Here is a 15,453-nt window from a genome sequence, read left to right as displayed (position 1 = left end):
AAGGCCAAGACTGAAGAACCGAGTCATCTGGAAAATGATTCTCAACTAGGGGGGGAAAATTGCCCCCAAGAGACATTTGACAATGTTTGGTTGTCACAGCTGAGGAGGATGCTACTGGCATCTAGTGGGTAGAGGCCAGAGATCCTGCTAAAACATCCCAAATTGCAAAGGGTAGCTCCTCACAACGAAGGATTATTCAGCCCAAAATGTCAATAGTGCCAAAGCTGAGAAGCCCTGGTATAGAGAGGGAGCATCGGTCAATCCTTCAGAGAAATAATACCAAGCAGAGGAGGGTGTGTAGAATCATCGGTCAATGGGCCACAGACTTCTTAGCAAATAAGAAGTGTTAGTAAGAAGTGGAACTAGCGTGGTACTCAAAGAAGCAAAGAAGAGTGGTAGAGGTAACCAGGAAAGTTTGCGGACTCATTTATGCAACAAGTATTTATTGAACAACTGTTGCATATGGTGTCCTAAGTGCTCTGGATACATCAATGGCTTCATGAAGCTTATATTCTGGTGGAGGGTGACAGACAGTGAACAAATAAGGAGATAATCATTAGGTGATACTAAGTGCAATTAATAAAAGCAACAAATTGAGGTCTAATGATATGGAGGGACTTGGGCTGGGATAGGAAGGGCATGAAGGGACTGCTTTAGATGGAATGGTAAGGGAAGGTTCTGTGAGGAGGTAACATTTGGGCCAAGACCTAATGAAGAGGAGTCAGTCTTGACAGGAGCTGGGACAATTCTGACGTGGATTCAAGGGAGCAGGAGAAAGGCTGACTGAAGTGAAGGCCACGGATATGTCCAGCAGCAGCAATTTGCATTTGTTAGGTTAGGACACCTGGGCCCTTTGAACCCACAGTCTTAATAGATAAAACTATAAATAATAATTCTGAATTTTCTAATATTTATTTGTAGGAGAGAAAAACTAAGTTTGACATTTGGGAAACTTTAGACAGTACTGCAGGGGACCCCAGTAGAGTTCTGTCAGAACACGTCAAGCACTTGCTCTTCTCAACAATTTTCTCCACAAAATTAAACATCCCCACACAACACTCAAAACCACACAGTGATGGAACGCAAATGCTAATATTAATCATACCTTTTCTTTCTTTTCTTCCCCAGGCTTCACAAGGCTTGCTGCTCAGGCAGTATCTATTGTAATCAGCAAGTTACCTACGGTGATTGCATGTTTGCCTCCCCCAATTAAATACTTCTTTTTTCTGTCTGAGAGAAAAATGTCAAAAAACTTTGTTGACTTGAAGAAAGCTAGCCTGCTTGTCTGGAATTTGATTGTAATTATATGTCGGATATTTGAGGATGGGAACACTGTGGAACTTTTAACAGGTGCCTCCCTTGACAGATGGAGTAAAGAGAAACTCGGTTTAATCTGTGTGTGTTTGAAAAGCATCGTCGGGGAGCAGAGTAGCCCTAATCAAATGACCCAGAAGGTCATACAGAGCATTGAGCAGCGAAAACCCAACTGGATTCAATGCCAATTGCTGAGAGCAAGGAAATTGAGCACCGAATGGTAAAGCAATGTTTTTCTTTCACTAAATTTCATCAAATACATTCACAATAACAAAATCGCCAATAAACAGCAACAACAAAATATTGTCAGATAGGCATCAAGGGTCATTTTGGTAATTTCATGGGAATTTTGATGAATATCGAAAAAGATAAATATTCCATTAAAAACTGGATTGTTAGACATTCCTTGCCCTATTAAAATTTGAGACCCATTGATACACTGGAACATTATACCTGTTTAGTCACCATCTTAAGGTTTCTGATTAAAAGGGTGGCAGTTAAACCCAGGAGATTTTGGTTTCACTCCTTTTCAGTGTGCAAACAGGTATCTAGTGGATAGCCTGGAGCATTTTGTAAATGGATTGGGCATGGAGATTAAATTAAGAAGGAATTAATGGATATAAAAGGCTTTTTATTGCTTTCTGTGTACCTGATTGTCAAAAAGGTACACATTTTTCATCTGGTAATGTAAGAATCCCAGAGGGCAACTGGGGCATATCACACTCGAGCTATAAACACACCCAGCTGTTTCTGTATGAAAATGTCAGCCTCCTCATAGGTTTGTCACCAACAGCTAAATGATTTGTGGTACTGCAGACTTTTAAGGGTCCCTGCTGAATTTAAATATGTACATAGACTCCTCCCTTCTTAAAATTGGTCTTCAGTATAGAATTGCATGATATGGATAAAGGAATCAGGGCTCATATGGCCTGCAGATCACTAAGCCAGCCCTTTTTCATTTTTACATCACTCACACACAGTCCCCCATTCTTTCAAACTATACTCATGTTGCCAGCAGATACAATTATAACTTTTTTCCTGAAATGACTTCAAGTTGTTAATTTTCCTTGTACGTGGTAGCGATAAAGAGCTCAGGCTTTGGAATCAGATGGACAAATACAAATCCCTTGTTAGTGGGCCATCTTGTGCAAGTGATGGAATCTCTCTCAAAACCTCATTTTCAGGGATGATGCCAACCTGATAGAATTTTTTTGAGAAATTAAATAACGTTCATAAAGTTCTTAGCATCAGACTTAAAACTAGTAAGCATTTGGCCCTGACCAGGCTGCTCAGTTGGTTGGAGCATTGTCCTGTACACCAAAAGGTTGTGGGTTCAATTCCCGGTCGAAGCATATGGGAGGCAACCTATCAATGTTTCTCACATTAATTTTCTCCCTCCCTCCCTCCCTCCCTCTCTCTAAAAAAAAGTAAAAAAACAACAGCTAGTAAACATTAGTTATTTATAAACTCTACTTAAATACATTGAACTCACTGGTTAGTATTATGATAACGAATACTCTTTACTGGTTTATATTAATCTGTAAAATGCTTTATTAATCCAAATGTGGAAATGTCAATAAACCTGATCTTCCTGGTCTTGTCATACTGATTTCTAGAAATTTACTTTTAAGACATCCTGTGGGTAAAAATAACAAGGTCAGGCAAAAGCTTAGTAACATTGACAATGACCTTCTCAATCTTTACATTTGCATTGGATACCGATTTACAGGCTTTAATCCAATGACTTAAAGATTAAGGCCAGATGTCATTCTCCATGCCGTGGTTATGAAAGAAGGAGAGTAAAGAAGAGTAAAAATTGTGGATCTGATTATAGTTACGAAGTTAAATTTATGGTACTGCTGATTTAGGAGCCCCTCTAGCAATAAGAGCAGTTTAAAGTATGTCTCAGTCACACACCTGGGGCCACATACAGGAATCCATAAGTAAAATTGTTTCCTTAAAAGTTGATTTTAGTTTAAGTATTTTACAAACAGCAACAACACATCTGGTATCTCCTATGTAGGAAGTTGGCTAATATTTGGCTGATCAGCTATCTGTTGCAGTATGCATCCAAAATGGCAAATTGCTGACTTTTAAAAATATTTGACAGCCCTCAAAGATTCTGAGTTTATATTATGTAATTATGTAATCAGCACAATGCTGTGTCTTTCTCAATTTCTCAGGTAGTGTCAATATTTTTCAAAAAGCAGATTTAAAAGTTATTTATTACATTTATTTGAAAAGGAGTTCAATTTGACTTATTAACTCTCTTTAGGTAATTTCTTACAGGATTTGGGAGCTATAGAAATGTTTCTCCTTGACTTTGATTTTAAGTTGAGTATCTGGTCTACACATAAACTTTCAACGATCATTTATTTCATAGATCTATACCAGGAGGAAAATGTATTTTAAACAATGATGTCTGTGTATAGGTGGAAAGTTGCCTTGGCTTTGCCATATATATAAAGTGTGAGAATGGAAGCGTTTAAACTAAATAGTTCTTCTGTTAAGATCAATGAAATCTTAATTTTCCATGAAGATTTTCTTGGAGCTACAAAATAGCATTTAGCTCGATTTCTTTCACTTGCATCCCGATTTAACTTTGATTTTATGGAAATTGTGCATATAACCGCAGTGAAAAGGTGGCAGCTGTAAGCATTGCTTGTCTTGCATCCTGCCTGAAAGCATTACTATTCATTAAAATAACCTTCACTTTGTAGTAACACTCAAGCTGTAAACAGTCAACTTAGATTCTGGAGAACACACAGCCCAAAAAGTAAAGAAATGTCTGTCTTTGCAAAGTAATTTGTCGAGTTGAAGATTATTGTTTTTCATCATGGTGACCCTGACTTGGCTGGCTGGGTGCATATACAGATTAAGATTAATGCAGTTATTCCTTGGCTAAGGTCTGCCTCTTTCAGGGCACATTCTCCCTAATGACATGATTGATATGCAGTCCCAAATCCAGAGAGGAACTCATTAATCACAGCATTGACTGAATCCAATCATGTGCTTCACCTGCACAGTGATGGACAGGAAAGGATACAATTCCGGGGCTGACACTGAGGCACTCCTTTGTCAGAGGACCTCAACTTTTTCAATGTCAGCCTCTGCAAAGCCTGACGAGAAATTTTGCTCACAACCTGTATGCAGCTTCGAAACACTGACAAATTCCTTTTGCTGAAACAAGGTTTTTTTGTTTGTTTCAAGATTTACTCTAGCTAATGAAAATCTCTTAAAGTAGGATTTGCTTTATTTTTTAGCAAGGCTTATATGAGAGTAAAGTTTTTGCTTTTTTATTTTTTATTTTTAAAGAAGGATGTTTTGCAGCTACATGTGGAAGCAATATAAAAGTTAATGTCCAGCAGCTGGGTATCATTTGGTTCAGTCTTCAGGTCAGTGGCACTGACTCTTAGCAGAACTAATTTTATAATCATGGCAAAATCTCAGTAATGAACTGCAGTATAGAGCTGATTATACCACATTAAATTTCGTTTAGTCTGGGAAACAGTGGAAAACCATGCGTTTTCTTAAGAATATTTAAATTGCAAAGCCTAACATTATCCAAATAGCAATTGCAATAAGAAAATTAGTGTGGAATATATATGATGTAAGTTGAATATCATGACTTATTTTGCACTTTTAGTTTGGGAACTTTTTAAAAAAAAATTATGCCATGCATTATTACTATGTAAATAATGTCTAAAGTCAATAATAAGCATATGAGTTCTTATATAAAAGAAATATTTCCCAAATATAATTTGCACATTCCTGGGGTAGTGATAATAGACCCTTTTCCTAGAAGAATAATCAGGGCAGTGACTTTTACTAAGTATCTGTTACCAAGAAGAAACAGGAGAGGGGGCACATATTTTTTAAAGGCAACAAGTGTCAAAAGGCCAATTTAAAATACCCAGTGGTAAGCACAGGGCCAGGAAGCACCCCACCTATATTTAGCTTAATAGGCTCCCCTTTTGACACTTTAATTAGTCTTTAATGTGTTCTGAGACAGGTGTAGAGAGGAATCTACAAAAGACACCATCCCAAAGCTATTTCTGGCATCAAAGATACTTTTTATCCTCAAAGAGAAAATACAAATTATTTCTTAACGTGTTCTTAAAAAGAAATGTTTTGTTTTCATCCCATGATTATGGCAATTTCAACAATTGCAGTAATGGGAAAATGTTTTATAGATAGGAGTATAAATGCAATAAAGAAATGTTTTAAAAAGAAACGATTCAATTTTTTAAAAATGCTTTCAGGTGCTTAGTTCTAAGGCACTGTTTATATGAGCAGCAGCGGTTTGGGGAGGCTCACCTATTTGAGCAAAGTCTTTATGAGTGCTTTGAATATGAGACTTGCATCGACTCTCCACACTCAATCTCTCTGCTTATTTTCCCCTTTACAATTCTTCATCACTGATATGTCTCTGCTTTCTTTGTATTTAGTGCATTTATGACAATGGAGAAAAGCACAGTCTTAGAAGAAGGAGATATTGCTCTTGAACTGACTGAGCAGAAAATAAACATGATGGTCCTGGATATCTGCCACAAACCAGGTGGCAGCGAGTACCTGAGGCAAATTTATCACATCATGTGGCTCAATGAGGTAGGGAAACGGCCTTTTTACCGAGCAATTAGGTGTGTACTGGCCTGAGGCAGCGTCTGCTGGCAGCTAAGGGTTAGTCAAGGAGGCGATAATACTTCTTAAAGTCAATACCAAACTCAATATTGCATTATTAATAGAATCTATTCAGCCCCGGCTGTTCTGCATTTGTACAGCAGAAGCTTCACGGAAACAATGTAGGTTTTATTTATACGGTTTAAACAATAACACGGTTCATAAACTCAGTTCAGTTCTGAATCCTATAGACTAGAGGTGTAGTTTGGGAATTGTGTGTTTGTGACTGTTAAGCCAATGTCACAAATCTGGTGTTTGTGAAATGAAGAATTTTCTGGAGAGAATTTTCTGTAGCTCGTCTCAAGTAGACAGCATACCTCTTACATAATGAGAAAATTTCAGAAGAATATTGAGCCATATGTGGGAGCAACTAGCTTAACCCAAGAAAATGCATTAATGCACAGACACTGGTTGGAACCAATGTCATGCTTGTCCACCTCTCAGCTGGGTTAAGCCTCTGACCTTTCATGTTTCAGGCTGTTTTAGCAAAAATGTAAAGAGCGGCATCTCGGTTATTACTTAAAACAATAGAAGTATGCTCATTTAATCAGGTTTTTAATTTGATCATATGTATCTGAATTAGAATGTGACATCTAATGTGAATAGAATTATGTTTATATTTGCAAACACATGAATGCATTTTTTGGAATGGTAAAAATTGTATAATATGAATAATGTGATGATACACTCTTTATCTCAATGAAATAGACCTTAAAAACCATATGCTTCTAAGGAATGAATTAAATTCTATCACAGCATTTTACAACTGAGTTATATGAATGTTCTTCTCACTATTGTCTATCTGAAAGTTACTTCAAGTAAATCTTGTTTCCTGGCTTTCCAACAGCTAATCAACCAGTCAATAAACAGGTGATGTAATAGTGTATTCAGCGATCACCTGGGAAGGAACTGAGGAATTTGTAGCTATGAAAAAATCATCCTGTCCCTAAGGGACTTGAGCTCAGTATGGAGATGTTACAATGTAATACAGCCTATTCACTCTTGCTAATAACCCTTCACCGCTAGTTGGAGGTTTCTATCTGGGGAACTTTGGAACTCTAACTCCTGGCCTTGGCTAACTGAAACACCTCCATTTCAAAGTCATGGTCTGTATTGGCATGTCCACCTGGCCACACAGATTGGTCAAAATAACTACTGATTGCTGAGGAACAGATGTTGCATCAGGATTCACTCAGATCCTTAGTAAAATGGCCTTACAGCAGTTCTGAGGTCAGCAATGGCTGGTATAGATTGAGAACCGATAGGCTAGTCCTCTTTTTAAAAGGCCCATAACTCAAAAAGATCAGTAATCACCAGTAAGTAAAATCAACAAAAATTAAGTTGGATATTCAGAAAATTCAAAGGCTGTTTTTCCTCATGGAGCTTGTGGGACTCTGAAACAGTTGTTCTGAAGAGGTATGCTTTGAGACCTAATGTATGTAAGACCCTTTCCTGGGGCACCACCGCATTTTGATTAAGGTCAAAGTTATTATAGTTCTTTCATTACAATTCAATATACTTGCTGTTATAGCAAGGTCTGTCACATGGGGTGTCAAGCTAAGTACTTGGAGGCTTATTGTGGTGAGTGAGTTGCACTGCTGGAAGCTAAGACTCATAATGTAAGGTGAGGGTAGAACCAAAGAAGTAGAGAGAACGTTGCCTTGTGACTACGAAAGCAACACAGGCGTTAAACCCAAATAACAACACAAGGGTGGTTACGTGACTAGCATAATTCTCATGGCTGCTTTTATACTGTGACGTTTGCTTATGCTATAGGTGAATTTGCACTGTGATGTTTGTTCATTTGATGAGTGGCACTATGAAGCTTCAGCGCTTTCAGGTGTGCCACTAAGTATTCGAAAATGTAAAGATAGAAGCATCTACAGGTACAGGCCTGGGTGAGGGGAACAATCTGTGTGCTATTGAGAGCAGCAAAGTCATGAGCAAAAAATGAGTTTTAAAATGTTGGTCTTTGAGATAAAGGAACATAGAAGTCCTGGCCAGGAGCGCAGATGAGGGCAGCTGGGAGTATAGATCTGGTGACCTTCAATGAATATGGTAGTTGAGGTCATGAAATTGGTGGAGAGTTTCCGTGAAGAGAAGTAGAGAAACGATGGGTAGATAAATAAGCTTTTATTTAACTGCACAGGGAAGGTGTTCAAGAAAGAATATTTAAAGAATATATTGCTTTTAAAGAAATATACCAGATTAGTAATAAATCTGGTTAAAGCAATGTCACAGAAAATCTGAGACTTTTAAGAAGTGGAAATGACAAGTGTCAATATAGAGGAGAGGTCAGAGAAATTAAGAGAGAAAATGTGCTTACAACTTGCAGCAGAGCACTTTTTCTGTTTTGAATTGTGGAAATAAAAAAGCCCAAAATATAGTCACATAAGAGGAAATTAGTGAGGAAGATTATTAGTAAAAATAAAGCATTTTTTCTGAGGTAAGGAGGGGATTTTATTTCTTTTTAAAATTTCTTTCAGAAATCACAATGGAGAAAAATTTGTTTCTGTTCAGAAATATAAATCTAGGCACAAAATTATTTTCTGATGGCTTTAACATTATCTAATAATTTTAGTAAGAATCTGTGTTATCAAATAGTATAGAATTGATTTTTTAAAAGAGATATGACCCACCATGAGCAAGTTTAAGAAATGATTATTAGTGTTAACTTAGGTACCATTGTTTTTTAGATTTTCAGGGTTTAGGGATCTGAAATTTGCATTTCACAATGAATACAGTGGGCATTCTCTATTCATGAAGTTATAGAGCAACAGGGCAAAAGCACAGTGGACTGAGACCAGAGATGTGGCTTCTTTCCCCAACTCTACCACTCATCCCTGAGTGACCTCAAGCTTGTCCCTAACCTTTCAGAGCCGACCATTGACCATTGAATGTAGCATGAGCTAGAGTCTCTCAGACTTTCATGTGCCTACCAATTTCCCAGGACATCTTAACAGTCAGACCCTAACTTGTTGGTGCCTGCAGTTCTCTTGTTCTTACCAGCTCCCTGGTGAGACTGATTAGGCTCATCTGTGCATCAGACTTATGGTAACAAGATTTTCTCGAAAACTTTCGAAGTCCTTTCCAACTCTCAAATTCTTAACTTAGTCTTAATCCTAATCTTGAAAAAAAAATTATATTGACATCCTAAAAATTGGAACAACACTTATTTATTGCATGACTTGCTTATTCATAGCAAACATTTGATGGTTTATCAGAAACCTTCATTTTTATTTGTTGCTTTCCAAAGAGTCCTATAAAATAGATTAGGGGTATTCATCTTATTTGTTTATGGATGGAAATGAGGAATAATGCAGTAGATTGACTGTTTTTCATTGTTGACACTATTGCAGATGTCTCCCACTTCCCCCAAACCTTTGCCGGCCTCCACCCAGACCCCGCCCTCCCCTCCCTTTGGCCATCGCCACTCTGTTGTCTGTGTCCCTGGGGTATGCATGTATGTCGACTAGTCACCTTCCTTCATCCAGCTGTCCTCACCCACCTTTCCTCTGAGATCTGTCAGTTCTACCACGTATCCATGCCTCTGGTAGATTGACTATTTTTGCTCAGGCTGGTCCTGGCAGCTGGCGGGTTAGAATTACACATTTTGATCTTCTTTTGTACCTTGATATTTTTCAGGCCACAGCATGGAAATAGAATTGAGGAGCTTGCATTATTATTAATTCTACGTAGAGTGAGGCAGCTTGTAGTGAAATATCAGAGTACTTAGCACTCGGCTGAGTATGGAGTGGATAGCAATTACACTTAATAAATGAATGAACAATCTTATCCTGTGACTAATCATGCACCTGAGTGAAGTTTTGGTAACCGGCGATGTTAACACATGAACCAATGACAAGATAATGCCTATTAAAAAGATTCTGGTTTATCAAGCAAATGTTCCTTACGTGAGAATTTGTTAAAGGGTTTTCTAATCTATTCTATATATTAGGTGAACCTGTTTTTGATGGGTTTATTGCAAAACTGATTAGTACTCTGCTGTGTTTCTCCGGAAAATGTATTCTGTCCTGAGGCAAGTAATACACTGTAATCTGGCAAATGTGCTGAAAGAGTAGATTTGGATATTGATCAGTTTATTTTTAAAGAGAATATATGCTTCCCACCACAATGACTTGTAATTTTTTCCCCCTTGAAGGAGTATTTAAAAGAACAGCTGTTTTCTATGAATGGTTCAGAGGAAAAGCCATTACCCATCCGACCTTTAAAAACAACCTTGAGTGTGGAAGATCAGCCTTCTGCCTTTAACCCTTTCCATGTGCACCAGGCGTTTAGTGAAAACATGCTAGATCAGGTATGTAATGGTACATTTAATTTAAACGTGTGGTTTCTTTCCACTAGTAAGGGGAAAAAAAATGGTTTGTGTTTGAATATTTACTCATAAGCCTTTTCTCTAGGAAGCAAAAGGCCTTATGTTTATTTGCATGGTCTGCACAAATTGACTTTGAAAAGTTATTTTACCTTCTTCCTATTTGTCAAACTGATTCATATGTTTGGTCCATAAAATTTAGCTTTTGACCAGGTCAGTTCACTGTGGGCAGAGGGAACATCTGTTTGGCTGTGTCTACAGAAGGACTGAAAAATCAGGCATTTTGTAACAGTCTTCCCCTCCTTTGCTTCCCCACACCCCCATCCCATAATACCCACACTCACAAAAAGCCTTGGAATCTTTACCAATTTATCAAATTTATCAGGTAAATTATAAAATAGTTGACAATTAATTATAACTAGAGCACTGAGCTCCTATTTTAGGTGGCATGAGGTAAATTAGCTTTTTTTATATGACCCTAAGTACGTTCCTGAATTTAAAATGAATTTACTAATGATCTTAAAGTCAGGATGTTTGGAATAAAGTCAATGTGATAAACGCCACACACTTTTAAATGTCAGGCTATGCCTGTGTTTCAGCCGAATGTTCCAGTGGTTATATTCAAAGCAATGCCTTTGTGCCAACATATTTGAAATCTGAGGTTGCGTTCCCTTTATTTATCCTTTTGGTGGCTTTTCCGAGAAGCCTCTTGACAGACTATTTGAACCAACAGGGCAGAAGAGAAGGATTGCTTGACCTAGAGCTCTGATGAAAATAAGAATTAAAACAATGGCCTAATTCGGGATGCAGATAATATTTTTACCATGCCCGTTACAGCTCTCGTCTACACTCATCAATACTGTAGTAGAGTAAGACCTTCAAATGCTGACAACCCGGGGCAGAATTCTGCTGCTCCATGACAGGATTGGAGTGCTCCATTAATCAGCGGGTGACAGGGCATAGTTCTTGTTGGATTTTAAGCATCAGCCTGTACTCTTATTATCAAAACTATTTAGTTTAAGGAGTAGAAGCATCTGTAATACTTTAAAGCCAAATATATATTGTATAAGCTTGAGCTTATTGGCTGCTTTCCTGTGTTGTACGTTAGGTTGCTCCAAACCATAAATAATCATTGTGGCTGTTAAATTATCCTCACTTCATTTAAATAAATGGCATGTTTTATTCAGTTCTGAAATATGAGATTATCTTTCACAGTAATTTTCTTCCTTACTCTGTTGTGAAATTATCTATTAAATTAGAAAAAGAAGAATCACTTATGTTATTTACATTTATAGGCCCTTATAATTTTCCCTTTAAAGCATTTTCTTAACCAAAAAGATAACATTAACATCACACTCTGATTAAGCTGCATCTGATAATTTGGGTTGTGTACTTCTGAGTTTGTTTCCTTTTCTTTCTTACTTTTTTTTAATCCATTGATTCTAGAGGGGGAAAAAGAGGAAGGAAGAAAGAGAGAGAAACATGGACTTGCTCTTCCACTTATTACACATTCATTGGTTGATCCTTGTATGTGCCCTGACTAGGGATCGAACCCGCAACCTTGGCATATCTGGATGATGCTCTAACCTGCTGAGGTGCCCGGCCAGGGCCTCAAGTTTGTTTTCTTACTCACACTTCTGGGTGCTAAAAAAGACCGTAAGCTGATATATGAACAAGTTACCAGTTATTTTGCTTTGCTCTTCAAAGAGTCACCCTCTCAGAGGAACTTGTTGGGCAAATGCCATTAGCACTTGGAAGAATGACGACTCAGGAAATTGATTTATATTTTTATAAATAATGACTACACCCTCAAATGGATTTATAAATTAATTGCTGTCTTATTGGAATAAAAACCTTCTTCTGTGGACATGATTGATGTTATCTGTCTAAGTCCTTGTTCTGGACCCCCCTCCTTCTTAGTTAGTCTATCACAGCTGGAGCTTTAATTTACTGATCATATTAACTCTGATTAATAACTAACAATAGCGTCTTCTCATTTATCAACAGTCAGCCATCACAAAATGGAACTGGAATTGGTCAAACTTGCTGCCAAATTATCTGGGACTGGATAAGATGACCTTCAGTGTACTGCTCAGAAACAGGTAAGATTGAGGATTTGGGGGAAAAATACGTATATATAATCCTTTACATATAGGATATATAGGTGTCTGAAGGTATATATATCTGAAATTATATGAAATATATTTTCTAAGTGCTGTTTTTACATAGTAAACATTTCCAAAAGGCAGTACAATTTTTTCTGAAATTAGTTGATTTTAGTTGGAATTTTAAATGTTTTGACTCTGTGTATATAATAGTTCAGAACTGTAAACACCGAAAGTTATTGACTTGAATGTCATATATTACTGTGCCTTTGTTTACAACAATTTAATGAATGTATACAAAATGCCTAGCCAAATCAACTAGTTTAATCAGGGGAAACATATAAGTAAAACTGTTATGATTGAATTTTTTGCTTTTCAGCCAGTTATTTTGGCTTGTCTTGCTATTTGGCCCTCTCAGTTGCATATTCCTCACACACACACACACCCCACAGGACAACCCAATGAAATAATGTGATTTTAGCCAAGGAATCTAAACATTTAATTTATTTTGCACAACATTATAAATATTTTCTTTATATTTTTGATCAATTAGCATGGTTTCTAAAAATATCTTTAAAATTTTCAGAGAAAAGTATAAGGTATAAGTTTTAAAAATTGGGTTTCTTTGTTAAGTATCACATTTTCAAGTAAGATATATATGTGTGAGACACCTTTATTGTTCAAGTATAATCTGTTTGCTTATACTTACATATGAAAAATCTATATAATCTTTGTGATGTAGAATGTATTTCTATATTGTTTGAAAAATATATTGTATCATTTTTCCTGAAAGAATAATGACAGTGACATAGTACAATTGTCAAATCGTCCTTGAGAAACCTGGGTGCCCACAAGAAAATATCTTAAGAGAGAGAGAGACTCCAGTATTTCCTAGATGAACATTTAAAAAATAAAAAAAGGCATCTTTATTGCCAATAACAGCTGTAGCTTAGATGTATGGTCACAATGGTATTCCTAATATTTTTACCCCTGAATAAAGTTCACCCCCTCATCATGGACAAAACTGAACAATCCAAAACCTTCCCCATCAAGGGCGGAGCCTTCTCCCGTAAGCCTACCACGTGGCAGGCAGCCGTCCGCAATGTGCCCTGTTCGTGCCCGGGCCCAGGGGTGCTCCTGTCCTGCCCCAAAGCTGCTTAGAGAGGCGGCAGGCAGGACGGTGCAACAGAGGCCAGGTCTTGTGCTGGACCAATGGTTACATAATGTTTACACATTAAACGCCTGTCCGGAAACAAACTAGGAAAAGTAAGTCACCTGTTTCCCGCTATTTGGAAGGCTTGGATTTTATATATGTTAACTGCGTTACATTTTACTAAGTTTCTTCAGCGCTGAATTGCCGCTTCCAGTCCCCTGAACGGCACTGTAGGGGCAGCACATCCTGCAAAACTTACTGCATTTGCTCTGACGGATATTCACTTTGAAGCGAATTTGTGTTTTCACCAAAATTGCATATTGTTATTTTTGTTTAACAAATTGAGATATACTTCAATTAGGTCAATAGCTATTAAAGTCTATTTCCCTGAAGTATTATATGCAGGAGTGGAAGAAAAGAACTCCCACAAATTTAGCCAGAAGTAACAGGTCAAAAACAGTTCTCTTGGAAAAGGATCATGAATTTTTAATAGAAACAGCTAGAATCTCATCTTAATAAGAGCCTTAGATTTTTAAAGAATGGCATGAAAAGTATTCTACTCCAAACGACCACACACCACAGCTACAAGGGACATAATTGATCTACTTTAGAGGGATGAAAGACACCTGAGAGTTTTTAATCTCTTTTAGCACTTTCCCATTTAATTTCAGAACATTATTTATGAGACTTGATTAATACTGAACTGGTAAGAAAATGGTTTCTGATATTTTCTCTAAGAGACTCTCTTGTTTGGGCTTATCTGAGAATGCTGATTTAAAAAAAAAAAAAATGCATTGAATTCTTGAAAACATGGTTATCTGAAAATAGTTATTTGAAAATGAAACCACAGAACGTGGAACTTTTAGAAGTTGTATGTGCCATCTTACGTCCTCAGCTCACTATCAGGCCTCATCTCAAAACATTTCCCTCCAAGTCATGCTCTAAGTTCATTGCCTCCTTCCTGCTCTTGGGATTCCCCAAGCTCTTTCCAATTTTATGGTCTTTGTCATTGCAGTTCCCTCAGCTCTTCACATGGCCAGTGCCATCTTGTCCACCTGGAGCACATGCTGCTCCTCAGTGAGGCCTCTCCTTATCACCCATCTCAAGTCACCCTCTGAGTCACCCCAGCCTTCTACTCTGCTGTGCTTTCTTAACTGAGTCATCGCTCTCTGAGACCTTAGTTTCTGTTTGTTCTCTTAACCCTAACCCCCAGCGCAGAACATAAACTCCAGGAGAACAGCACCCAACCCATCTTACTCTGTGTCTTCAGTACCTATAACAACCCTAGGGCTTGTCATCGGCTCTGAGTAATATTTGTTGAATTAATTAACAAATAAGGAACAAGGTTGCAGAGAAAAAGTCAGCCCCTGGCAGATGAGCACAGGGTTGACTTTCTCTAAATGTGCTGTGCAATCAATATTTATGTCGGTGCCAATAGTATACTCTGGAAGAACCTCACGGAAAACATCTGCACGCGTATTCTTTCTCTTCATTTTCCAGACTTGGGTAAGAATCAGGTCAGTTAAGCTCTGTATGGTTAAAATGCCTGTTATTTTTATTATTATGTAAAGTTTGGCTCAGATTCAAAGCACAAAACACTGGTCTTTATTTTTAATTAATTGATCCAGTTCAAGCCAAAAACTCTTCAGCAACAAAGTCTACTCTTTACTCCCTGGTTCAGAAGTTCTTTGACATTTGGGCTGTAGGGTTAGTATTTGTTAAGTGATACTAAAAATGTAAGTTGAACATTTTGAGGTCGAGTTAGCTGACAAAAGTATCTAACCAAGCCTTTGTAAATTTGTGACTTTTTTCCAAGACATTTGAGGAAATCCGCAGTTGCCAAGACCTCAGAAAAGAGATCCTGAATA

At 37.5% G+C, this 15,453-nt stretch overlaps 1 protein-coding gene across 3 annotated transcripts in view; it reads left to right on the top strand.

The window, feature by feature from the left end:
• KIAA0825 (KIAA0825 ortholog) overlaps positions 1 to 15,453 on the top strand; it is a 322,549-nt gene that overhangs the window by 150,350 nt on the left and 156,746 nt on the right. For all 3 annotated transcript variants that reach the window (XR_015714258.1, XM_016216140.2, XM_016216139.2), the window contains 4 exons: positions 1,129 to 1,534; positions 5,763 to 5,922; positions 10,157 to 10,312; positions 12,335 to 12,429. Coding sequence is in view for 2 of the 3 variants with exons in the window: in XM_016216140.2 (XP_016071626.2) it covers positions 1,129 to 1,534; positions 5,763 to 5,922; positions 10,157 to 10,312; positions 12,335 to 12,429 (817 nt within the window). In the remaining variant the exon portion in view is untranslated. The remainder of the gene's footprint in view (positions 1 to 1,128; positions 1,535 to 5,762; positions 5,923 to 10,156; positions 10,313 to 12,334; positions 12,430 to 15,453) is intronic.

The sequence above is a fragment of the Miniopterus natalensis genome, chromosome 3 (genome assembly GCF_054644295.1).
Source record: "Miniopterus natalensis isolate mMinNat1 chromosome 3, mMinNat1.hap1, whole genome shotgun sequence".
Taxonomy (NCBI): domain Eukaryota; kingdom Metazoa; phylum Chordata; class Mammalia; order Chiroptera; family Miniopteridae; genus Miniopterus; species Miniopterus natalensis.
This window is presented reverse-complemented; position numbering and strand designations above follow the sequence as displayed.